Here is a 27,651-nt window from a genome sequence, read left to right as displayed (position 1 = left end):
CAATGGTAGATGCCACCTGTTTTAGATATTTAACAGGTACCGGATCTTTCGGGGAACCACTCTTCATGGTCCTCAAAATCAAGAGAACTTCCTCCATGGTAACAGTACCAAAGGAGGTCAGCTCCACTGATCGCATCCTACCCTGCGGACCAGGGATATCACCCGGGGAAGATACCTCACCTGGGTGGGGAAGGGAAGCCAGAATATTATCAATTTTTGTTTTAAAGAAGGACGCCAGTTCAGTGCATTTTTTGCGTGGGTCCTCATGGATGATCTGGGGTTCGGGGATGTTCAGTAGTTCCTTGATAACTCTAAATGATTCTTTAGAAGAGTTGGCCGCAGAGCCTATTCTCTCTTCAAAGAATCCTGATTTTGCCGCACGAATGGCGGATTTGTATATACTCAGGGCCTCCCGATAATCTTTCCGCTTCGTTTCACACCAGTCTTTCCTCCAGGACCGCTCTAGCCTCTTGCAACCCTTCCTTAGGGATCTCAATTCAGGCGTATACCATGGCGCCGAACCCACTCTCTTCCCCTTCATAAGCTGTTTCTTTTTGGGAAGAAGGATATCTAACGAGTCCGTAAGCCAAGTGTGTACATTCGCTTCCGCGACTAACGGGTTAGAACCAGGAGGGGGCCGCGTTGCCTCCAGATGTGCCGACCAGGTGTCAATCGAGAGCCTCGACCAGGCTCTTTCCAAAGTGTAGACCCTTGGGACCATTGCAGCTAGATTCTCAAATTGCCACACTGCGGACACCAAGAAGTGGTCTGTCCAGGGCAGGGGCAGCGCCGGAGAAGGATTAAAATGGCCCAGGTTAGAGAAAATAGGGTCAAGCAGGTGACCCTTCTCATGGGTCGCCCCCGGGTTGGCCAGAGTGATTCCAAACGCTTTGAGATCATCCAACAGATCTACTCCCGGGGCGTTAGAGGGGTCGTCAAGATGGATATTAAAATCCCCAAGAGCCACAAAGTTGGTGGCTGAGGAAGCAAGAAGAGTCGTAGTTTCTAGGAAGGAATTGGGGAAATTTCCCAGAGAGCCAGGCGGGCGATAAATCAACAGGCCCGTCAGAGACACCGTAGATGACAAACGGAGGGTGAACTGACAGCTCTCACAATCAGCCACCCCTCCGTTCTGAACCTTACAAGCAAGCGTGTCTCTAAAGAGGATAGCAACTCCTCCTCCCCTCCCCGCAGGTCTGTCTAGGTGGGATATAAGATAGCCTGGAGGGAGTGCTCTGACCATATCAGGGCCCGAGCTGGGGGAAAGCCAGGTCTCGGTGAGAAACAGCACATCGAGCTCGTGGTCCAGAATAAGAGAGTTAATCTCAATGGCGTGGCTCGGCAAAGACCGGCAATTCAATAGCACCAAGGAAAGAGCAGACTTCACAGCCACAGAATTATGACCGGTAATACAGGCTCTGCACGGTAAAAATGGAGTAGTTACCTCTAGTGCGAAACAGCAGGTGGAAGGGTGGGACGGACGATAGGACAGGAGAGCCTCCCTCTCATAATGATACCTATTGGTAGGTCGCGCCGAGGAGATGGACATAGTGACAGGCCCTAAGCCCGTCCTGGCCCGGACGGGCACAGACGGGCTGAACTCTGGCGTAACTCCGGCGTCATTACGGCGTCCCCGCTGCGCGTGGCCGCTGCGCGTCAGCATGGCTGTCTAAGTAGACAGCGAGCAAGATCGACAAAGGACTTCTGCTCCCTTCAAATACCTAACCTCAGTGTTCCATGTTGCTGTGTCACTCATGTTGAAAGCTCTTTCTTGCATGCTTCTCCCCTGTCAAACTCCTTCCTTCCCTACGCTCAGTGTTTTCTTGCATCTGTGCCTATCACCCCACCACCAGTGCTGCTTTCCCTCGTGTGCTGCATTTCCCCGCCTCCCCTTCGCTCGCTATTGCCCCCCCACCCATTGCCCCCATCTTTAAAAAAAAAGATTTGTTTGTATTAGGGTGGTAGGACCAGGTATCAATTTGTTGCCAGCCCCTCTGCCTTTAAAGAAATTCTTCCAAACTACTTTGTTTTCTTTTTTGCGGGACCTATTTGCATTTTTTCCAACCTGTTTCGATTTTGTCCTGGTTCTTTGGCCTCTTTGTTCTTCCACCGACCACACTACTTTGCCCTTTTAGGTCATTCCTTCTCTTGGTTGCCGGGTGGCTGTGCCCTCTTCGTCCATCTCATCTTTGTTTCGGGCGACTCTTCGCATCCTTTAACCATCCTCTCTCTGTGTGTCCAGATTCCATTCCCCTTCGACGCCCTTTCCCTGGGTTTGCATTTCCCCCTTTCACTCCAGCATGGTTTGAAAACAGGGCACTCATGGTTCAACCATTATGATTTCTGTTTTTGTTATGTTCATTTGTGTTCATCGTTTTGTTTGTTCCCCAGCGACTCAGCACATAAAGCAGCTCCTGGAGAAGGACAACAAGAAGAAATCCAAGTTGAGGAAGAAACCAAAGCCTTATATCGAAGAGCATGATGGTAGGGGTGTCATAACCGCTACTCCTTAGTCTCTGTAGTACAACCGTCCTGTCTTTTGACTCTCGCTTCTCTCTTACCTGACTCCTGACCTCCTAAGTCCTAGGAAAACCCTCTGTCTTCAGCTCTTACTTCTCTCTTACATGCTAATTCCTTCGGCCGTATACAGAAACATAGTCAAAAGTGTAAACCTAGTCAAAGCCGCGTTGACTCCATAGTCTCTGTAGTCCAATCTCTCCTCTTTAGACTCCAACTTCTCCCTTACCTCATCTAACTTCTCACAGCGCTTACTAAAACGCATTGCTTCTCTGAAAACAGTAAGAAGCGAGTCACTTTCTAGTGTTCCCAACTAATGACCTTAACTTGCATGACCAATGCAAACATTTGTAGACACCAAAGTATGAAAATTAACTTTTCTCAGAAGATTTACAGATTTCCAAGTGATGGTTTTAACTTCTTTTTCCCCCTTGTACTCTTAGCGGTTTAAGGTCGATTTTCTTTCTGTTTTGCTGAAAGTCAATGTTTATTCTGCAATGTTTCCTTACGTAGACAACTGACACCTTGTTCAATTGTTGGGGTTCGGTCTGTGCTGGTTCTAGATGCGTCAGGTCCAGGTGAACTTCTGATGTTGCTTGCTGTTGAGGATGAGGTCATTGTGAAGAGGATGTCATTGGTGCTTTGTTTATGGAAGAGCTGTTTGGTATAGAGGTTTGATCTCCAACATCTGTTAAAAAATCAGGTAGATGGTGTGTCTGGGTGTGAGTGGCATCTTTGAACATTTGTGGTGGCCGCGTAGCTTTGAATTCTTTGGGGCAGGTTGAGGCTCTGGAATCTAGGATAACATATCTGACTGTAAAGCATCTTTGGGAGATTCTGTCTACTTGATTGTCAATTGAAAGTGTCACTAACTTTAAATGGTTACATTTAATAAAGATTAGCTTGCATGCATAAAAGATAAAAGTCTGCATTTGTCAATGAAAATATGCATAACCCAACCTTTAGCCTGTGCCTTGATTCGGGGGTGAACCTCTGCATAAAGGTCTGTATGCAGGAACCACATACTGGGAAGATCATTCTAGGAAACATTCTTTTCTGCCTGAAGAAAAGCCCTCACTAGCTGCAATTCTGCCAGAGGTTAGGCAGTGACAGTCTAACTGCAGATAATATGTTGTTTCGAGGAAATCTGAATGGCAAATAATTGGTGGTTCCATGCGCAAATCAAATTTTTCTTTGAGGCTTGTTGGAATATCACATTTAAATATGGCGGTTGGTAGTTCCTTTTCAGGATGGAAGGGTGTTTTGTAGCCCAGTTTCATGAAGTGGTAGCCAACATACTATGCGTGAGCAGGATCTGCAGCTGAAACGCATCATTGCTCAATTTTTCTTCACACCTACACCAAAATGGTGGAACAGCGCTGAAAACTAAAAACAACTGGTGATATACTTGTGTCTTGGAGGTTTCTGTTAAAATATGATAAACCACACTATTTGTTTTAAATTGTTGCTGTATTGAATTCATCATATTAATGGCAGTGTGGCAGGGAATGCTGTGGTTGGTGTGAACTGTGACATTAGCAATAGTTACGTTTTGTGGTGAAGATACACAAACAGAAAGTGGGACACAGTGTATAGGGTGAAGCATGGTGTAAGTCTGTTCAACAAACCTACCAATACTAAGGCAATCTTGCTGAATTTTCAGTGCTTATTTTGTTGGTTGTTATATCACATTTGCAACACAGTTGTGAAATACGTTGTTCTTTTACAGCCTAGTGCTAAACTCAGTTTTCAAAAGCACTCTGTTTGACTAATTCAGTAACTTTAGTAGTTAATAACAACACTGTGTTATAGTAGTTGAAGTAAATAGGCTCTCTTTAATACTTGCCACAAATTACTGTTTAGATAAAAAATTAAGAGAACTTTATCGGAGAAGTCAATCTGACCTCAAAAACCTGAATGACCGCTACAAACTGCTGTTGCTTCCTAAAATATCATATAATCTTACCCGGGTTGCATCATGTTTTTTTTATTTATGGTTTTGCATCGTACATCTTAAGCCTTGAAGATAAACGACCCACATGAAAAGATAACAGGTTTTAAGAAGAAAAGGGGAAGGTGGCTCGTCTCAAAGAGAAAAACGAGAGAGAAAGAGGTGAAAATGAAGCTAGAAAGAAAGTAATGCAAAATGGAGAAGAATGAAATAGGATTTAGAACTACAAGTCCTGGAAAACTTTAAATTAAAAGATGACAGAAGCTTGGGCAAGAAAGTGTAATATAGTGTGGATTAAGCCAACAAGTCGCGTCTAACGGAGGATGCTGCAGATACAGTGACATAAACAATCATGGTCCTCTTGGATGGCCTTCCATCGCTGCAGAAACCAACAGTAGGAGACTTTGCAAAAATACTTAATTTATACTGTTTATGAAATATCATGTACACTAAAAACTTGTTATGCTTCTTGCAGAGGTTCTCTGTATGCAAATGTATAGGACTGTGTTAGATTCCATATGAAATCTCAATCCCATCATTTTAGAGAGGAGGTGTTCGAAGATGTAGGGCCATGTCCATGCCACCCTCTCAGGTTAATCTCCGACTATGCAAATGATTTCCATTTAGATTAATTTTATGCTAATCTCTTTTATGTTATGTAGATATCCTTAAAATGCGGCGTGTAACAGTATGTGAAAATACTAGTTTGTGAAGAAATTATGCACACACTATTATGAGATAGCGTGGTGTAGCTTCTTTAAGTATTACAATTGTGGCATTTGCAAAAATTCTGAAAAATCATTTGAACAATGCAGTGTCTGTGTGTGGCTGTAATGTATTGTTTGGAAATGTTGGCAATCTTGCATTCTCTGAAGCCTTCTTCAGAATATATTTTAATGATTTAACTTACAGCGTTTGTCTGTGTTGTACGAGCTTGTGTTTACTGTTTAGCAAAATGATTTGGTAAAAGGTAAACTCCTGTGTGGATGCATGAAAACCTATCTAAAGATCCTTACGTAAATTACAGGTTCTACGGCTAATTGCAGATGTATGTACAATACTTTCCTTTGTGTTGGAGGGTTCTTGATGGAGAATATTTATCAGAATAGAGAGATGCATAGGAAAGTTGATCTGGTTTGTTTAAATCATGGTGTAACCACCTCAGGCAAGGTATATTTGACGAGAGGAGGGGTGGCATGTTGCTGAGCTTTCTTCATGCAATTGACAGAATGCGCTCCTTTGTCAACTTTGATCAATTGCTTTAATGTGTGCTCTTTTGGCAAGGGTTTTGCATGCAGACTTGCTCATGCTATTCCCCAGCAACACGTTTCAAATGGTTTCAATGAAAATGGAGCGTTCTTTACGTTCCAGACACATGACGCACAGCAACAAAAGTAGAAGAATCAAATTTTCTCCAATATTCCATTCTTATTTCAGCCATGATTTTACTCCACGAGTCAATCACATCTTTTTTCAATTTTTCCTATAAAGACTTTGTACATCCCGTATTTTTCTGATGCTAAGCAAATGCCTAGCCAGGCCTTTTTCATAGCACATGAGATGACGCTGTGCCAAGCAATGGGGAGCCCTGATCCACCAGTGCCCATTGTCATGGAAGATATCGCAAAAATCACTGCGGGTCAGAATCAGTGCAAATTGTGGTAATTTGGTAGATGGCCGGCATATGGTGGTAGTAAAATACAACCATTGGCGGTACCCAGACGGTGAGATTGTTCCTGCTACTCCTGCCAGCGTCTTGATTCCTAAGATGGACAAAATAATGGTCACACGTGGGCTGATGCAATAGATCAGGATGGACAATATACACCCCGAAAAATCACTTGCTAGCCACAGGCAGACTAACAGGCTGAAAGTTTCATGTGAACCCTCTCCAAGTAACCAAAAAAGCCCAGGCCACCCATAAGAATGTAGAATGGGCAATCCTCTCATTGATCCGGGAGTGCCAAATGACAACCAGTGGGACCACTGGTCAGCACCCGAGCCAGCTGTGCACGGGCAGAGTAGTAGCAGATGGCATTCTGCATCACCTAAGGTGGGCTCCCACCAAATTAGATGACAAGTCCACACTACAGCAAAGAAAAAAACTGCATGCTCCTTTGAGCTGCCATCGCGGGTGAAAGCATGTGATCTACAGGCAGGAGACCCGCTTAAGGGTGGGCGTGAAATCCGTTTCGCTGGCGAATTTGTGGATTTTCCGCGATTTCGCGATCCGCGAATCTCGCGAAATCGCGGTCGAATCAGCGGGGACACATTTTCAGCCAAGCAAGGGTTACAGCAGCAGGTGCAAAAGTTGAACCTAATTTCTTTGTAACCTTTTACAAAAGGGTTACAAACAAATTAACTTCAACTGCTAATTGCTTCCTGGCGCCTCGTTGCCTTCTTGCAACTATTCTCTGACCCTGCTCTGACCCTTGAAGCAGGGTCAGAGAATAGTTACAAGTAGGCAACGAGGCACCTGTCCAAGGAATTAAACCTCATCAGGAAGCACTTACAGATATAAAAAAACAGGAAGAAGGGAGAGGATGGCAAATACACCCATTTTGAGTTCTCAGGAGGGGTTAAACTAAAAGAGACCTTTACAGCACAATTTTCATGCATTTTGCTCAAAATAAAAAGCTGTATGTTCTGTAGGGGCAACTCAGGAATCTGGCCCTTCCGAGATCCGGCCTCTCTTTCTTTCTCTCGTTCTCTCTCTCCCTCTCTCTTTCCCTCTCTTTCTCTATCTATCTATCTATCTATCTATCTATCTATCTATCTATCTCTCTCCCTCTCCCATAAACGACTGCATGGGTAACTTCGCTATGCAAGCGGCTCGCGAAGACGCAAAAAGCCCCGCGAACACGCAAAAAACCCTGCGAACACGCAAAAAACCCCGCGAACACGCAAAAAAACAAAAATTCGCACAAATTCGTGAATTTTGCGGATCGCGAATTCGCAAATTCGCGGATCGCGAATTCTCAAAATTTGCCCATGCTTAGACCCGCTGTTGATAAAGGGGATCCATCCCAGCTGCATATTTCGACTCCCATTACAACTTTTTCCCTGGTGAATTGTCAGGGTGCAGGCCACTATGGTGACGGCCAGGTGTATCGAGGAGGACACCTCTAGAAATTTATCCTTTTTCCATAGCTGTTGGAGCAGTGCCTGCTCTATCCTGGTAGGATGCTGCATCCCAAAGGTGCTGTGGTGGCCCCAGCTAAAGGAGTTCATCTGGAGCCTGGTGAGGGCCCGCGTCCCGCGGAGTCTAGTGAGAGGTTGACCTCTCAGGTCTCAAGCATGCTGGCGGGTGAGATACCAGTGTTCTCCTGTCTTTACACGCGGGGCTGTGGGGAGTGAGGCTAACCAATCTCAATTCACTGTCCTAGACGATCATACTCCACCTCCGAAATATCGAGACCTGGTGCATTAAACAAAGCAAACGGTTGTTTATTGTGTAGTCTTCTGTTGGCCATTGCTGCGTTCTGTATTTTGGGAGGAGTGTAGTGTTGTGCATGTGCAGCAATGGGTGAATCCATGGGATGGAATCGCCCCTATTGTTTGATGGGTATGTTGGTCTCGTCCTAGTGGTGCTGGGAGTTATAATAAATAAAGATGACCCCAGGCTTCGGGGCTCCAGGGATGCAAGCAGCGACTCAGGTCTGTTTTTATTCTTATGAACCGTTAAAGCCAGCAACACCGTGTTCTGAGTCCTGTTCGTCTTTCACATTCAGTTTAATCCAAGTGGTTATTTGTTGTCAATGCTAAATGTTAATCCTAAAATAATTAAGGTTAATGGCGGCCATGAAATAGTACTGGCGCACCATGAGCTTGGTCGTGTGATATCAGGGTGGCTCCTCCGTAATGGCGAGAAGCATCACCCCACGTGTCTGAGTTAGTCACAGAAAAGTAAAATGATAATAAAACATTATCCCTTTATTTTTTTGTAACTTGCTCGAGCTTAGGCTTTCGTGGAGGGCGGGACGGGGCCATGACAGGGAGGAATGGTGGCACTTAGAAGTGCGCATGTCAGTTTGGCTAGCCGTCTTAGGCTGGCCGAACAGACATGCGCCCTTCTATTTTTCCGACACAGCTGTGTTGAACAATAGGTGAAAAGCCGCAGGCTCCCAGGCACTGTCTGAGCGGCAAATCAAGCCGCTCAGACCAATCCTGGCGCTGCTCTCATAGCATGAAAGCAGCGTCTAGATTGGGTGAGGAGCCTCTGCTTTCCCAGAGACTGCTGGGAGAGAAGCACTGAGGCGGCTGTAGGTGTTGGAGGCAGCGGCAGTGAAAGGTATGTTTTTAAAATTATTATTTTCGCCTAAATCCCTCCCCTTTTGTTTTGTGGCAGCCGCCAATGTGTGATATCTAAAAACCAAGTTTTTAATCTGTTATTGGGACAGGCCTAGTTTGCATCTTCTTTTTATTGCCTTGTAATGTGGTGCATGCACTGAACTGTCAGCAAGTCCTGTCGGCTTGTAATGTACGTACAGGAAACCTGCCCCTTAGTTGGTATTTTTGCAACACCCACCTTAATGACAGCAGTGCGTGGTGCAGTTGCCATCACTGCTATTTTCCCACCAGATTTGGTCTCACATATGCCATTTGGAGCCACATCAGGGGAAGAAGCAAGAAGCAGCAGCAGCAGGCCCCTCTAAATGCGGCCATCTTTCCCTCTGTTTTCTCTTTCGTCAGACCCCCATCCCCCGGCCTGACCCTATAACCACTATTGCTCATTAACACAGACTAGTCAAAAGGTCTGTGTGAATGCCTGGACTGTGTAGGCCAAAGCCCTGCATACGGTTCCACCTCTAAATAACTCTTCACAGCTCTGTTGCTTTCCCCTCCCATCCCTGCCTCTTGTCATTGTAAACTTCTCATTTTGTCCACCACTTTTCTTGTGTTCAAGCATTCTGCTGCCTTGTAGGGACTTTGCTTGCACCAGACCTCCCCACTATGCTTTCATACATAGACTTATCCCCCCCTTTATGCCTTCTGTTGCCTCAGCTGGCGGTGTCTCTGTTTTCTCGGAAGACACCGTGCCCACCATGCAATGAGATGCATTCCGAGTAATTACCAATGGCTGAGATAAATCCAAAGCTCCCATCCATCACTTTTTTGTTTACTTCAGTGCAACAGGTATGCCCAGACATGGGTACCTTTCTTACTTTGCGACCGGAGCTAGCTGAACCCGACTGATGAGCCCCCAAAGAGAGTGAAGCTGTTCTTGGGTTGCTTATGTTCTGGTTCAGAGAGGACTTCGCTTGTCAGTTCAGGCTGGACTGTTCCTATTGGAGCAGGATCAAGGCTGATTTGCATATGGCTGGGTCTAATCTGAGGTGTCATTGTGGGGGAAAATGATGGGCTGAGATGCAGCCCCAAGTTCTCACCAGTGGCTAAGAAAAATTCAAGCACCCTACCTATCACTTTTTTGTATTTTTCAGTTCAACAGGTCTGTAGCTGTCTTTACCTCCTGACCTTCAGTACCCGAATATTGTTATCTCTACGACCTTTCCCTGTCCACAGCTTCAAAGACCTGATTAAGGTCCCCACGCTGTGCCATGCTCAGCGTATAACTTCAATTTCTTTAAGTTGTTCTGGTCTTCGCCTAGTCCAGGCTTCTTCTGACGCCCTTCCCTGGCTCCACGTGCTCATGAACCCATTGGAGAATTGACTGGACTCAGCCTTTCCTTTGCCAACTGGATCCCTTGTTCAATTAGGAAGGAAGTCCACAATTTATCAGCCAAGTGACTGCTTCTCCTGTCAACACTCCGCTTCTGTGCATGTATTCCTCATTCCGTATAAAGCTGTACATGGAACAGGACCTGCGTACCTGAAGCAGCATTTTTCATGGTACCATCCTTGTAGAACATTATGCTCAGCGCAAAGTAAACTTCTTCAGATACCCAAATTCAGGAAAGCTCGCTGGGGAGGAAGCAGCTTTATCCCTAAATTGTGGAACATGCTCCCTTTAGCTATTAAAAACTGCCCAACACTGCTTTTCCTTCAGAAAAGCGCTGAAAACGTGGCTCTTATCAAATTAAATCCTACCACTTTCTTTCATTACTGGCAGAATCCTCTGTTGCAGCGCCTAGATGCCCCTGGGCATTCGAGTGCTATATAAATCTCAAAATCAAATCATTCCCCGTGTTATTGTAGAGGATTCTAATACCCGCAGAGGCAACTTCCGTACTAAACTAAAGTAGATATTTCCCCAACACTAAATTTATGTAGAAAATACCAGCTGTTGCAGATCTGGTTGTGGCAACAGAAGGCGGCCATCTTGCAGCTGTGTATCACTGCATCCTCATGGACTTTGAAGGATGTATATTTTTATATATTGTATGTCCATTTAGAAACCGTGGTCCTTTCCGAAGAAAAACAGGAGAATACACAGTCAGTTCACCTAAGGAGACAGTGGGTAGCGTTTTCTTCTAGTTAGTAGTAGTTTTAGGGCGTCCCAGGAAAGAAGGTTGCAACCTCTGCCCCACACACCCTTCCATAAACATCCCCTGGAAATGCCTGGATATTATACTTTCAATATCTGGGTATTCTAGAGATGGATACCTTATATTTCACAAGTACATTTTTGCAAGTGAAGCTATTAGCCCTGTGCCTCTGCTAATAACACTCACTAACAAAGGAACTTCCCTCAGCAGCAGTTAACATTCATGATATACACAGTCATTTTCCAAAATGGTCTTCCTTAATGCTGCTGAATGCTTGCATCATTAGCATTTAAATTGCACTGTTTTACAGGAATTTAAAGCATTTTAAAAAGCACGTTAGCTGAATACTTGAGTGGTACCCCAACATTGTTAAGAGTGCAGCATTTATTCTTGGGACTACTTTAAGGAGGTTTTTCACTTCAAGGACCTGGAAATGATTTGAATGTGGTATCAAAGAAGGAGGAGTATTGGGCTATTACTACTCGGTACGAGTAGAAGGTCCAGCCACAGCGTGCCCAAAAGGATACGTCTTTTCAAAAATTGCTGTGCTGTTCCTTGAGAGAGAGAGGGGATTGGTACAGTCTGGGATGCGACTGATTATGGCAGGGTGACTGAAAGGTAACCATGGGAATCCATTTTGTTGGATTTAATGCCCTCACACACCCTTTCAGGTGTCATGCTTCATCAATTGGGCCTGCTCCTTGTTGGGTCGGCGGTGCAATACCCAACGGGCAACACCTCATAGAGGGGCTCTTTGGCGGAGATCTTTTTCCAACAGCCGTATGGATGAAGTGCGGGTATGGGGCCAGAATAGAGGGTAGACGTGGAGGAGTGAATTAAAATAAAGCTAGTGGTACCGGGAATGATTTATTCAGAAGGTCCACTGCTTTAAATAAAAACAGTTTTCTAGAGGAGAGTGCTGGAGAATTATGTTTCCAGAAATCCTCCAGAATTTGTTATAGTCCGGTCAACATGCTTCTCGCTGACGTGAATTTAACAAGCGATTCTTCAGGACCCAGATGACTATTTAGCAAGTATCTAAAAGTGAAAAAACTGTCTACTCTAATTCCCTAATGTGTAATGTATGTATGCTAATGTGGATACAACAACACTAAGGGGTGAAGGGAGAACACTAATATATTACCTTTCTTCTATTGTAACTGCCAATACCTAAAGTTATTAACAGTCAGTTAACGACAGTATCCGGCGGGTAAAGCTTCAGGTAGATCTTCCACCGCAAGGTTGGTAATCCCTGAGCTGCACTTCACGCACCTACCCCTCGCCGCTGGATCCGGGTTCTTTAGATCAGTAGTCTGTTTTACTTCTCAGGTGGCATACTTTAGTGCCCAATGTGCCACTCTCGGCCACGTTGGTTTGTACTTGCTTTACTTTGTTATACAACAGTTTATGACGCTCTTACCCCATAAGATATCAGTGCATTTTACAGAAAACTAAGTATCATAGTAAAAATGGGTAGAAAGCAGACAAAAGATTAGCATACAGGAGAGGCGAGTGAGGTATAAACAGTTCTGCAATTGGAAAGAAATGACTCCTGGGGTCAAGGTGTGGCAGCTGGAAGGGGCTTGAGTCACAAGCTGCGGATTCACGAGAAGTGGAGTCTGGCTGTCAATTTTTACATTTATTTTTCTTTTAAACTCTACTGAAAAGAAACTGGCAACAAGGACAAACCTGGTAGTCAGATCTGTTCTGGTTTTTCTTAACTTTCACAAAGAGACTGTCTTCTAAAATATCTCAAAGGGTTGGGGCGCCTGCTGCAGAGATCCTTGTGTGCCCAGCAACTTTGTTGGGATAATAATGATGTTAAATATATCTCTGGTGGTTAGTGCTCTTGCTGGAGAGATCTGTGCTTTGTCAAGTCACAGCTGTGCCTCCTAAAGTAGCATAGAGGGCTAAGATGCCTGATGCACAGCACATTGTGTAACACGCAGATCACACATTTGTATTTTAGAAATCGGTAAATGAGTTACTGCTTTTTCACACAGAGATCCCTTTGTTACTTGCAGTTCATAAGTTGCAATCCTTTTAATATAGCCCAGTGAACTATGAACAGACATCAAGGGGCTGCATTAATTCTGCAAGGCATGGGTTTAGAACTCGTGTTTTTCAATCTGTTATTCTAAGGTTGCTAAAAAGGATGCCTTTGGTTAGTAATAAAGTCTTATTAGTACAGGCAACCCCAAACACCACATTACATTTTAAGTCTTGACTTTGTGTTTTTTACGACCGTGCACTCTTTCTTTTCTTTTGATTGTGTTTATAATTTCTCATCAGCAAAACAATGCAGGAAAGGATATCAACATTGATACAGTTATCATCAGTAAACAGTACCCAGTCTGTGAATACTCTTGTACCACTAACCATAGTATATGATAGGTCAAAATATATTAACAATGCTGGACGAAAAGAGTAAACATGACGATCACTCATTCGGCCATCAGTCTATAGCAGTTTTAACAACCAAGCATGCACTCTTCATTTATAATGCCCGCCAGTAAGAAGAACATGCCACTCCTACCTTGCAACCCTCATTCTCTTATGTGACATGTTCTATACATTCATTTAAACCCTTGTATGGTTTATTGCCTCTGTCTAATTTGAGTGTGTGGAGTAATGCACTTGGACACCCTACATTGAGATGAGTAGTGCAGTAAAAGAAGGAAGAACAACAATTAGTAAGTGCTATTTAAATTACTTGTGTAATTATTATGCATACAGTCAGTTAAATCTGACTTCTTAGCAGTGTGTGTATATCTTATATACAGGGATTGAACAAAGTGAAAAGCCTGCCTCCAAATCATAGTTTCTCTTAAGTTGTTTTGAAATACCAAGCAGTGCGCCATTGTTATATGTTATAGGTTACTTGTAGACCGCGCGTTCACCATAAGGTCTTTTGGCGCTGGTCGCAGAGGGAAGCATCGATCACCGATTCAGGCATACGATTGTCGGACCAACCAAGTTTTTAAGAGTCTCCTGAATTTCCTGTAGTTGGATGCTGATCTAATATCCAAGGGGAGGGTGATCCATGTGAGAGGAGCCAGTGCAGAAAACCTGGCCCCTCCTAGCCTTTTCCTTTTGCTTCTTGGCACCGTTAGTAGATTGAGATGAGCTGATCTCAGATGGTGAGTGGGTATGAGGCGCTGAAGTCTGGTCGATATAAAACTAGGGCTTTTTCCATGAAGAGCCTTAAAAATCGTGCAGGCTGTTTTAAAGATGGTCCTCTGGGCCACAGGGAGCCAGAGAAGCTTTTCCATCAGTGGCTTAGTGCGACAATACCGTGGCTGGAAAAAGACAAGCCAGGCCACCTGATTTTGCACCAATTGCAACCTGTAAATTGATCCAGAAGGGAGACCCAGGTAGAGGGCATTTGCATAGTCAATCCACGATACTACCAGGGCATTGATAATTTGAATGATGGCTTTCTCTGTAAAATATCTGCAGACTTTCCTTATTCTTCGACTTTGGAGATGGCAAGAGGATGGCACAGCTCCAATCTGTTGTTTGAGAGATAAACCTTCATCAATGAGAATCCCAAGGCTTTTCTCTGCTTTTTTAGGCGTGGGGGAAGAGCCTAATTCTAAAGGCCAGACAGAGGGGTTCCATTGGATTGAGTTATTTTTCGTTACCACGACTTCAGTTTTATCGGAGTTTAACTTTAACTGGTGATAATTCATCCAGTGCCAAATATAAAGCATGGTGTTTTGAAAAAGTACCTTCGACTCTATAGAGTCTATTCGCAAAAATTAGCTGCATGTCGTCAGCGTAATTAAATATTTTCACATCTTGCTTCTGAAGAGAGTGTATTAAAGGATGGATGTGGAGGTTAAACAAGTGGGGGGACAAGGACAATCTCGAAGGCACACCACAGTCCAAGTAGATCTTGGCAGAGTGATATGGAGGAAAGGAAGGTGACTGAATCTGATCTTTAAGAAAGGAGGCCAACCACTCAAGTGCAGTACAACACAGTCCTGCATTACAGTACGGTTGATCAATAAAGTATGATCGACCGTGTCAAATGCCGCTGAAAGGTCCAGCAGGACCAGTGCCTGGGTGGACCCATTGTCGGCTTCCTTTCTCATTTTGGCTATATCAGTGAGAATGACTGTCTCAGTGGAATGCGCAGGACGGAAACCAGCCTGGTGGGAGTTCAGGTAGCCATTGGTTCCCTCCCTTGTATTGGTGTTAGGCTTCAGACAGCTCCCAGCCAGGATAAAACTTGAACAAAAGGAGGGTTGAAGGCCCTTCAAATCAGGCCTTTGTTTTGGGTGGAGATTGAAGTGAAAATAAGAAAGCTGCCTCCTGTTTGCAGGTTGTTGCTCCGAATAAAAAGCAAACATGGGGTGTTGAAAGTGTCCTGATGTCAGCAAATTACACCTGGTCCCATTTAAGCATATTTCACTGGGACCAGCCGGATTCTGCTCAATTATGGCTGTCAGATCCATCATCTGCCTGGGATCCCCTCATTTGCTGCACTGGGTATAAACATTGGAACATTCAGTGATTATTTCAGTCAGAGACAGGAAGAGTGAGATTTTTGTTCCAATATTAGTTTAAGAAACACAAGTTAATTCAATTATAATAAAATGCAATACAACTGAGCATTGTGAACCATAAATAGCTGATCATTTCATAAAATCAAATATAATAAATGTAAATAAATATTATATGTAAAAGATCATCAAATCTGGATAAAACTAGTTGTATTGCTTAGAAGGATGAGTGAGTGTTAATTGTTTCCTGACTGAAGGAAGGCTGGGGTGAGTCTGAAGTTCTCCAGCAGAGTCCAAGGCTCTTGCAGCAGAGCCAGTGAAGGTTCCATTTTGTGCCTGTGCAGTTTTGAGCCTCAGCACCTCCAGATATGAGATTTTGGTCCTAAACCTTGATCCCTCTTTATCCGCCCGAGATGACGAGCAGGTTTGCTAGTTTGGGCGGCGTCTTTATGTGAATAGCTTTGTACTTCTGGAAAAAGCTCTTCAGTTTGATCTTGTGGGTCCCACGGATGACAGTAGATCACCTGGGGTGGGCGGGGGCAGCAAACAGATCGAACTACTGAAATCTCTGGACACTTTCCTAAAAAGGTGATTATTACCTGAGACTGAAACGTAGACAGACCTCCAGCCGCACAGAGATCGATAGTCTCAGATGCTGGGGTCACTGCTGTGCTTGCTTGTTGTTATTGGTTATGGCCTAATTTGGACAGCCCACAAACCCAAACTAAATGGATGAAGTCTAGCCAGGTTTCACATCTGGAGACCAGAAGCTGGCGCCCCCACTGATCTACCCTCGTCAGGACTCGCAGGCCCTGCTCATCCCCTGGTGCTGGTGCTGATGCTGCAGGGAGCCGGGAAAAGAGACCACTCTTACGCCTCCTTCCATCGTTTGACTCTGTCACTGAAGAGCGTCGGTAAATCTCTCCAGATGCGAGTATTGGGGCCCCTCCCAGGGCTTTGTGTGGACCCAGACGAAATTCCTGACTATCTGCAGCAATCAAAAGATGTCCCTGAGTCCCGTGAAGCTGGCGCACTCCATTCTAAATGGTTATTTGTGTTGTCAAGGGCTTAGTGTTCATTTTGCATTAATTGAGGTGAATGCCGGCTATCTAATAGCCCCGGCTCGTCGTGAGCGGGGGCTCGAGGTATCCAGAAACTGAATTAAATGCTCCTTTTGTGAAAGACAATCATCTTACAATAGTACAAATTGCTGCCTGCGCGGTTCCCATGGTTACCCATCTTCGAGGCATATTGGCATGATTTCCAGTAACTAGGAGGCATGATTCCTCAAGATCAGCAGCAGGTCCTGGCCTACCGGTTCAACACAAGGCGGTCAGCTGGATTGGTGCTTTGAAATAGAGGGCTCTTGCTGTCAATCCTGGAAGCATCTTAATGTCCGTCAGAGTGTGTAGTCTGCTTTTTATTTCTACTTCCAAATTCACTGCGCTTGGCTTTGGGCTGGCTTTGCTTCACTTAAGATACAGTTTTAATTTGAAGTACTGTTGTGTAATTGGCAATCACTGCCAATGCCCAAGAATTGACAAAAAATAAATTTACCCTATTATCTATCTAATTTCTTAAGAGTTTATTCTTGAATCCCGTAAATAACTCCCCTGGAATTTCTAGGCCGGATATGACGCCTGCAGGTTGGAGGCGAAAGGAAACCGCCCTGACTGAGGCTTCCTGGAATTACAACTCACAAAAAATAGAATTGATGCCTTCTCCAGATTGGTCATTTTCTGACCACAAGAGTAACCTGGGGGTTTCATTTTCCTAGGACCCCTTGATGTTCGCTGTTGTGAGTTTGGGTATGTTGCAGTTAAGTTGCTCAGCTCTTCTAGGGTTGACAATGAGATGAGGCAACAATCTGTAAACGTATCCACATAAAACTCTTGGTTTATGATTTTATCATCCAAGTAATCTAGTCATTCTCTCTTTAGGGTGTTCTTCTGGGGATCTGGTCCTCTCACCTTCCACCAACGTGATCTTAGGATGAGCCTGCCTGCAGTATTACTGGTGTTTTCCATCTTGTTTTGCATGTTTGTGCCCTACAACTGCTATGCTCCTAAATACTGTGGATTTCACACTGGTGTAATGTGTTCCTATTGGTTTTGTTTTAGTGCCCTTGTCTGCAGTTTTGTGGTTATCCCTGTGGAAGGCTTCATGGCGTGGGTGAATCTTGTGACCTTCCACCCACCTGCCAGTGTTGGATTTGTGAATCTTTTAAGTGGGAGGTGATGTGGTTGTCTTTGCTGTTGGGTCCTTTGGGCAAAGCATGCTCCTGTCTGCTGTTGTGAGTGGGAGGTGATGTGGTTGTAATTTCTGTTAAGTCCTTTACAAGATGCATTTTCTTACTGTTTGTTATGGGTGGGGGGTGATGTGGTTGTCTTTGCTGTTGGGTCCTTTGCAAGATGCATGCTCTTTGCTTGTTTCAATGTGAGCGCAGTGCAGCTGCCTTAGCTGCAGTTTGGTGTTGTGTATTTATGGTGGTGTTCTGGGCTAGCAGAAGAGTTTCTTGATGCTTACGCCTCACATCATGAACTGTGGGTTTAGTAGGGAACAAAATGTGGAGGTTGGAGGTTGAGCTGAAGAAAGGGTTTGAAGCGAATCGCTGGGAGGATGGCTTGGTTTGAAGCATATCGCTGAGAGGATGGCCCAAAGAGTAATTGGCTAGTTAGTATTTAATGGGTTGAAGGAGAGGGGAAAGAACAGCAGGTAGGATGGGAGAAGAGTCTCTCAGAGAGTCAGTGGGTAAGAGGAGAGACATAATCTTATGCAGCTAATTAACAGACAGCATTTGCCAGACCTTAGTCTGGGTCCTGGTGCAGTATCTGTTGAGGGTGTGGCTGACTCCCACTAGGGTCCCATGGCTTCAGGTGCTGTTGCACTCTGAATAATCAAAGTTACTGCCTTTTTATACTTGACGTTGCAAAGTTAGCTTGGGTGAGCAGTCGAGGTTTATTGCCGGAGGTTTTAGGTTTGCAACTCTGATACTGTAGGGCACAAGTCAAATCATAAAATCAGTGTCAACTAAGAACTATATTTTTGATACCGAAAACTATATACCCATTGGAACTTTAATATAAGGAGCATCACTAAACAAAGTCATAGCACCTTCTGGGTCATGATTAACCCTGGGCGTAGTTTGCGAAGTAGCGCTAAGCGTAGCTTCGCGAAGTGCGTAGTGCACTATGCAAAATGCTATTCCCACTGATTGCACAGTGCTGGATGCTTGTGTCAGCACTGTGCAAACTGCATCTTGCACAGTGCAAGCGGTCGTTTTTCTGCCGCTCGAGTAGATTTCTTCTCGAGCAGTAGCTTTCTCAACGCGGACTGGTAGTTTCTCATCGCGAGCAGTCGCGAGCATACGTGACCACTCGCAATGAGAAACCTGACCTCCCCGCGTTCAGAATCTCGCCGGTAGGTTTATTTTCCACGCTCGCGATCGGCAACTTGATGATGCTGATCGCGAACGAGGAAAAAGTCTCGCCGGGATGTAATTTTGCTTGCTCGCTGTCGGCAACTTGACGTTGAGGACCGCAAGCAAAAAATGACCGCTGCACTTCGCTACGCTACGCTAGACATGTTTGCACTGTGCTACGGGAAATTCGCGTAGTGCGAAGTAGCGCAAACTACGCAAGCGTAGCGTAGTGCTTTGCCCAGGGTTAGTCATGATATGATCCCAAATACACTTACAGTACTTGTGCAATAAGGTGCCTTGGTATAGATAATAGGGAACCGGTTGCCGAGAACCACCAGAGATGGTGAGCCTGTTTCCAGATAACGGGGTGCTGGTTGTGATGGTTATAGAAATGATGCAGTTGGTTTTGAAGATGGTGGGGCTGGCAAGGAGGCAAATGGAGTTCCATCTGGGTGGGGTTGATGTGATCATATGTCTTCAGACCCTAGATGGCATGTGTTGCGGTGTGTAGGATGCCCTTATGGGGTGCTAGTGTGGAGATGGTAAGCACAGAGCAGGGCATTGCCATCATCCAGATGTGAGAGTATGCAGGCTTGAACAGAAGTTCTGAAGTCGCTTTCTAAAGAGAAGAGAGAGCTGGAATGAGGTTGTCTTTGTTCTGTGATAGTGTGTTCCTTGAGCGTGCGGTTGATATCCAGTGTGAATAAAACTGACTTGGCATTTAGTGAAAGTTGGGGTTCAAAGCTGCCAAGGTTCATGCCATTGAGACAGGTGTGTACTATTTCATGTCTGTTTTTCTTAATAAATAACAGGAATTCTATCTTGGTTGGGTTGGGCTTCAGGTAGGCACTGGACATCCAGGTTAGGAGGATATGCAGGCAGTATTTGAGGTGTTCAATGTCTGAAGCAGAGGAGAGCTTGAAGAAGTGTTGTGTATCATTGACATATTGTTGAATCTTTATGCTGTTATCTGTAAGTAGAGCACCAATCGGATTCATGTAGTGGTTGACTTTTACAGGAGACAGTATGAAAGCCTGGGGACTCTGCAGGTGATCAAGATCTTTTGGGACCAGGAGGTGTTCATGTGAACAAACTGGTATTTGTTGGAAATGTAGCAGAACTAGTGACTCCCATTCGACACTCTAGGGCAGGGCCGGACTGGCCGTAGCAGGCACCGGGCGTTGCCACGGTGGGCTGCCAGGGTGGGGACTGGTTTTAGGCCCCTGGGGGCCGTTTTTGTTACCGGGGGCCGGCAATATCGACCCCCTATAACACAATCCCCCTCTTTCCCCAGGGGGGCTGACCAAGCAGTTTGCCATGGCCGATTTTGGTTCCCAGCCCGGCCCTGCTGTAGGGTGCATACGAGGGTGGAATACTCAACTGTGTCGAAGGCAGATGAGAGGTCCAACAACAGCAGTAAGCAGGAGGCGTCTTGATCCATGGTTAGGAGGGCATTAGGGTGGTGGTCTTTGTGCTGTAGCAAGATCTGAAGCTAGACTGGTAGTCATGCAGGCGACGCTTATCATTGATGGGATCTTGAAGTTCAACATATTTATTTATTTATTTATTTAATGATTTTATAAAGCGCGTAGTAACTCAGTGAGCATCCCAGCGCTGGCCTGATTCTCCACAGGTTACTGCCAGCCAATGAAGTTATGTCTGCGGGAAAAGGAGGGTTTTCAGAGTTTTTCTGAAGTGGAGATAGTTCGGTTCTGTCCTGAGTCTACGTGGTAGGTTGTTCCACTGTTTGGCCGTGTGAACCGAGAAGCGACGGCCGCCGGTCTTGGCTTTTCTGGCTCTAGGGACAACGAGGAGGTTTTCTGTACTGGACCGGAGATTTCTTTCCGCTTTGTAAGGGATTAGTACTTCTTTGAGAAGAGGGGGGCCGGTGTTATTGAGGGTTTTATGGGCCAGACAGAGGGCCTTGAAGACGACCCTTTCTCTGACTGGGAGCCAGTGGAGAGATCTTAGAGCCGGTCTGGCGGAGGATCGGCCTGGTGTGCCAGTGAGTAGGTGAGCTGCGGCGTTTTGCACTTTTTGCAGGGAGTTCATGGTGGCTTCAGGGGCTCCCAGATAGATGGCGTTACAGTAGTCTAATCTTGCCAGGATTAGACCCTGAATGAGGAGCCTCCTTGCGGTATCAGGGAGCAGGGGAAAGATCTTCCTGCAGGCTCTAAGTAGTCCAAAACATGTCCCTGCCGTTTTCTTTGCCTGGGTTTTGAAACTCATGTCCTTCTCGATCCACACACCAAGGCTCTTGACCTCTTCCTTGGGTGCGGGGGGGTCACCTAGGCAGCTGGGCCAAAGGTGGGATGGCAAAGAGGGCCCCTTGTGGCCCATCAGGAGGATCTCGGTCTTAGACCCATTCAATTTCAGTGAGGAAAGATTCATCCATCGGTGAACTTCTGAGAGGCAGCTGTGAAGGTCGGAGGGGGTGTTATGGGGGTGAGAGAGGGTTACGACCAGCTGGGTGTCGTCGGCGTAGTTGATAATGGACACGCCGAACGAGCTGACTCTCTTCTCCAGTGGGGCCATGTATACGTTGAACAACGTAGGGCTCAAGGATGAGCCCTGCGGCACTCCACACCGGAGGGGGATGGTGGATGAGCAGCTGCCGTATACATGCTTTTTCAATGATTTTGCAGATGAATGGTATGTTAGTGATGGGACGGTAGTAATCGAGATCATAAGGGTCTAGTGTACGTTTCTTTCTGAATAGGACAATCTAGCCTGTCTTGAAAGCTTCTGAGAATAAGCCTTGAGTGAGGGAGGCCTTGGCAATGGTGAGTAGGGTTGAGAGCGCATCCCAGAGAGCGTGAATACCAACCCTTTCAAGCCAGGAGATTGCATTTTGTCTGTTTTATGACCACAGAGGGGCCATTGCGAAGCACAGGGCTATGTGCATTATGGTGGCCACTAGAGATTAGGACCAAGTCACGAGAATCTCTGTTGCTGTGACCTGTCCTGAAAAAAAGAGGACGCTGTCCTTCCCTGGGTATGGTTAGTAGCCGGTCATCACCAGAAGTACAAAGAGTACGGCCGGGCACACTGGAGCCTGTGTGGACGTGGTCTACAGCTATCCAGGAGCCATACAGAGCAGCACCAATGTGTCAAATCTCCGCAACATTATTCGGGTTGAGGACCCATACACACCTTTGCAGAACTGAAAACGTTGTTAACCTATTTCATTCTAGCCCTGCACCGTACCCTCCCAGACTTTGTAGAAGCCTTTATCGCCTCATTTGAACCTGAGATGGACACAGAGGTTTTTTATTTTTGCCCTTATGCCCCCCGAATGGGGTCTGACACTATGTAAGCAGGGTTCTGCTGAGCTACAACTCTGGTGGTTGTGGTCATTTACCTCAGATGCCCTGATTTCCATCCTACTGTGGTTTTGCAAACAGTCAAGTACACTCTACCTGCACCCCACTCTCATGGTAGCGAGGAGCAGTCATGGGTTCCTTGGAAAGGTAGTGTTAGAGGCAAAATCTCAGACCTGAAACAGTCAAACAATAGGCACAATAATTCCCTGGCCAGTCCCGTGCGTATTTCAGTAAAAGGAAAACACTTTAATGTGACAGCAAATTTCCAAATTACATATTCTGATAGAGCACGTCTGCAAGGTTGAATGATCCCACCTATGGGCTATAGTTCATAATCACTCCACTCACACTGCCGTATTTCGGTTCTAGGTAGGGTAACCAATCGTCTGTAAATTTCACAGACCATCGGTAATTTGGATCCCACGTTCGTTGTCCGTGATGATCCCTTTTACAGGCGCCTTTTGGCCAAATTTTGGGCATTGCAGGGAACAGCACTGTTCGCCTGCATGTAGCCTCAATTCTCTGCTGGGGCAGCCTTGCACTCCTCCTCGGAGCACAAGAGCAGCCCCACCCTACCCTTTCTCATCCTGTATGCAGGCTGATTGCCACATACAGTATGGCAATGGGCCAGTCTGGGCTGCATACCATGTGGTGGCCTCCCCCAGCCTCGGTCTAGGGCAGCGCATTCTGTCTGATGGGAGAAATGTGCAAAAACGCCCATGCTGAGGGGCTAGAGTTCTTTCAAAGTCTCATCATTTTAGAACTGAGGCATTTTCAATATTATATGCAACTAAGCTATGCTTGCTGCTATTGTACTTAATACAACTAACAACCATTGGCAAAGCCAATAGTCCTGGCTTGTTATAGGTGTTACGTTACTTGTTGTGTTATATATCTGGATGACAGAAGAGGCCAAATACCAGTCGGGAGGCACACTATACTAAGCATAGATGCTTTGCTTAGCTGTTTTAAGACACACCCTTAATTACATCGAACACCCCCTTTTCGCGTACACTACGAGCTGTCACACGCCTCTTCATGTGGGGATACAGTTGTCTTAAGGGTCGCAAACTTACCAGGGTTTTGCCCTCTACCCTTGTCATTGACCACTGTGATTTTGTTTACCTAAATGGACGCAACGGATGGTCCATGCAACATAATTGGATTTTCCAAGTGACACAGGATTTTATACAAAGGTTGGTTATTCAATGGCCTGCCTGCTACAATTTGGAACCCGATGCATCCTTGTTTCTTATGCTCAACCACAGTTGTTGTTTTGATTGCCTTGGTACGAATACATGAAATTTTGTCCATCAAGTACGCTATCGGGCTTTGGCCTTGGGATCATCCACACTGGACCGCACCGTATCAATATTCCCATATTGCCTTGAAAAAGCCTAAGTATAGACGAAACAAGTGTCAGCAAAATCGTGTGCTGGGAATCTTTGCAAAATTCATGAAACGTGAAAGAATTATCGCCTGATTACATCTTTGGACTATTTACATCTTCCACACATTCGTTGTCTCATTGGATTGTCCGCATCAACATATGTCTAGGAATGCATGTGATTTCAGACTGTGTTTAGTATTTGTCTAACATTATACTTTGAATGTCACAGATATCAAAGTGTGTGCTGTAACATCTTTTTTCTAGTGTACCTCTATGCATATTAGTTTCTATTGTGCTAATAGCACCTCCAGGTAGTAGGTGTATCAAGCTACTCTAGCACCCTGTCCCAATTATAGCAACATAATTATTCACACGTTCTGTTGTTAATTAGTAATACGCTGCCTATATTGATGTGCAGTTGTCTTCCTTGTAGGGACCACTATTACCTATCCGTTATTTTCACCCCCTTTTGAGAGACCCCCCCAGTTTTTTCATCCCACTTTAAGCCATGCAAACAACACCATGTCTCAGTCACCTCATGCCCTGGCACTGTGCATCATGCATGGGTCATGACTTCCAGTTTTTCAGATTGCCTATGTGTAGGGGCATAGTGAGCCCGCCCCCACTCTTTGCTTTAGGAACTACAGCAAAGGTAACATTCTTGATGGGCCTCTTCTGTTTGTAACTCTGCAGATGAAGGCTCAGCTCATAATTAATATGAAAAGGTGGGCAAGTGAGTAAGTGAAGGGATGGGTGGATGGATGGGAGGGTTAGTGAAAGGGTGAATGGATAAATGAAAGGGTGAATAGATGGATAATGAGAGAAAGGATGGATGGATGAACGGATGAGTGAGTGGAAGAATGGATGAGAGAAAAGATAAATAGAAGGATGTATGGGTGGAAGGGTAGATGGATGTGTAAAAGGAAGAATGGATGAGTGAAAGGATGGATGGATGAGTGAAAGGGTGGATGATGGTTGAGTGAATGGGTGGGTGGATGGATGAGTAAAATGATGGATGGATTGATGAATTGATAAGTGAAAGGTTGAATGGATGGACAGATGAGTGAAAGGGTAGATGTATGGATTGATGAGTGAGTGAAAAGGAGGGTAGATGGACAGATGAGTGAAGCTGTGAAAGGGTGGATGGATGAGAGAAAGGACGGATGGATGAGTGAAAGGATGGATGAGTGATGGGGCTAATGGATGGATTCATGAGTGGATGAGTAGATGGATGGGTGGGTGGATGGATGGACGGAAGGAAGGATGGCTAAGTGAAAAGGTCGATGGAGAGAGAAAGGGAGGATGGGTAGATGACTGAAAGGGTGAATGGGTGGATGACTGAAAGGGTGAATGGGTGGAAAGATGAGTGACTTGGTCGATGGATGAGTAAGTGAATGGATGGCTGGATGGGTGAAAGGGTAAATGGATGGATGGGTGGAAGAGTGGATGGATGGATGGGTGGAAGAGTGGATGGATGGATAGATGGAAGAGTGGATGGATGTGGGTACGGATGGATAGGGTGTAAGGGTGGATGGATGGATGAATAAAATGGTGGATGGAGGGATGGATGAGTGAAATGATGGATGGATGGGTTTGCAGATGGTAAAATACGTTTGGATATGGATGGACTTACTTATATACCATTGAGTGACCTGCTCCTCGCCGCCCTGAATTTGCACCCATTTCAGTTGGTCACCCTAGTTCTAGGGTGCCCACCCCGCAAAATATCTACGGTAATGTTTTCAGAAATTCTGCCATAAGCACAAGTGTGTGTGAATTCACAAAGCAAGCACCCGGCAGGTCAGTTCAATCAGTTCTTGAGCGAAAGAGTTCACAGTGGTAAAGGTCAGCTTCTGGGTGTTAGATCTACGCCAGGCTTTACATGAGTGAGGCCAGTAGGCCACAGTCCCCCTGCACTCGTGGACTATACATTGCAACAGGGATGCATGGCTCACTGTCGAGATTGCAATACGGCGTGGTTTACAAAGGAAGGCAGAGAAGAAGTTACCTTGACTCACTTTGTGTTAGGAGAATGGTGAGATCAGACTGTGTATTAGTCTGGGAGAGTGTCGTTTATATTAAGAATTTCTATCAAACAAATTAAAACCTTAATTCGTGGTTTTGTCCCGCCATGGGGCATTTATGGAAGTCATCGCATTAGCTGAACGAGCATGCGTCTTGGCCCTTGCTGTGACTTCAGGCGATCGGGGGTTCACTCAGCCGGATGTGCTCGTTTCATTAGACGATCTACTTCCGCTAGAAGGCTCATCTGCGGGGCTCGTCGCCCTTCTCTTTATCTGCTGCCCCTTGAAGGGGAAAAGGAAGATTACTGAACACCTCCAGGTCGCAGTGATCCAGTTATGAACAGTCTTCATGTCTGGAGACGCAAACAAACCCACGAGCAAAGGTTTTTAAATGGTTTCGTGTTTTTACTTTGCAAGTCCTTGTTCCGTTGTCTGCATATGTAAGGGTGTAGTGAATAGTGAATACTGAATAATGCATGATTTGTCATTTTTACTAGTGGTGTAAAACCTTACTGATAGACCCTTAAATGAGACGCGCTCGGTTTCAAGTCACAATGACACAGGGGATGTTAGATGCCAACTTGAGAGCCAGATGAAGCACAGAACGCCCTTTAGGAACAAGTGACTTTAGCATAGAGGCGGTGATTGTGTTACAAATCACTCCTCTCCTCTGCTGCAAAAACCCAATGCGACCAACTGCGTTTGAGTAAAAGTCTCTCATCGATCACTGAAGCGATGCAATCGCCAAGAGTGTTCACCATCTTGTGCCACTCGCAAGGAACAGGCTAAAAGCTCAAATATCAAAGAGATTTGCTAATCCCTGATCTATATGTGTTTTGCAGACAAAGATGAATATTGAGTTATATGTGTTAACCCTGCTTTGTGCCTAAATAAATAAAACCTTTTAAAAATGAAAAAAATGCAATAAAAGATGAATGAAAGGCTTGAAAAAAAAATCAAAGAGATGGTACTTGTGATAGGCACACCTGTGTTACACATGAGAGTAAAATCTTTTCTGCCAAGGCTCTATCTAACCCAGTACCCCCAGTATTCCTCGGGAAGGGCAGACGAAGAGTTATATGGCGCATGGCACGCATCTGTCTGAAGCCACTAAGAGAAGTTGGGTGGGTCCCTAGAAGTTGGGTGGGTCCCTAGGGCAGACGAGTTTACTCATTTGGCAGAGAGGGGGATAAGTAGGACAGAGTATCGGTTGCCGAGACAAAAATTTGGGATCACGAGAAGTGCAGGTTTTGATACACCACAGTTGCCGGGAGTGCACTGACACAAACTGCCATACTATTTTTTTCCTGACAAGTGAGGGAGGTGTGAGAGGTGTTTAAAGGTGGTGGAGCCGGTGACACCCTTTAAAGAACAAAAGCCAATCAGACAATGTCAAGGAAAGGAAGTTGAAGGGTGGGGAGAGCCAGTCCTGAGGGAAGAGGCGGGTTTTCATGAGGGGACACCCGTAAGCAGCCCTTTAAACATCTGGAAACAGAGGAAGAGGGTGAAGAACCTTTGCAACCGGAAACTGTTCCCCCAGCTAATAATACTGGTCCATACAGGAAAAAAGAGGGACAATTAAATAGGGATGGTTAGAGGAGGTAGAACCTTTCCAGAAGGAGAATGGCTCCTGCCTTTTTGTCTCTTATGCAGGAGTTGGGGACCTTTTCATTCACAGGACTAGGGGAAGGGAAAATTCTCCGTAAGTGCCCTTCAGTAGAGAAAGTTCATAAGCCCTGAGCTGTCTGTAACTAAAGCCAGACCTGGAAGGATATGAAGTAATATACCTCAGAAGGGGAGGATAAAAACGAGCAAAAAAGGCAAAATGGAGCTAAAAAAAGGAGCAGAAAAGGCAAAACAGAAGGCAGAAAAAGGGAAAACATGGCAGAAACTGAGCAGGAAAGGCAAAATAGAGCGGTGGAGGAAAATGAGGGCAGAAAAAGGCAAAACTAAGGGCAGAAAAGTTAGAACAAAAGTCAAAACAGAGGGCAGAAGAACGAGCAGAAAAGGCAAAATGGAGCTAAGAAAAAAGCATTAAAAGGGAAAACGTAGGGCAGAAAAATGAGCAAAA

The 27,651-nt window shown here is 45.3% G+C and overlaps 1 protein-coding gene across 1 annotated transcript in view; it reads left to right on the top strand.

Moving 5' to 3' along the window:
* The window catches only part of ARHGAP39 (Rho GTPase activating protein 39), an 840,128-nt gene that overhangs the window by 524,812 nt on the left and 287,665 nt on the right, over positions 1–27,651 (top strand). The window contains exon 5 of the mRNA XM_086966339.1: positions 2,392–2,484. Coding sequence (XP_086822465.1) covers positions 2,392–2,484 — 93 coding nt within the window. The remainder of the gene's footprint in view (positions 1–2,391; positions 2,485–27,651) is intronic.

The sequence above is a fragment of the Lissotriton vulgaris genome, chromosome 4_1 (assembly GCF_964263255.1).
Source record: "Lissotriton vulgaris chromosome 4_1, aLisVul1.2, whole genome shotgun sequence".
NCBI lineage: Eukaryota > Metazoa > Chordata > Amphibia > Caudata > Salamandridae > Lissotriton > Lissotriton vulgaris.
Note: the sequence above shows the minus strand (reverse complement) of the source record. Positions and strands in the feature narration are given on the sequence as shown.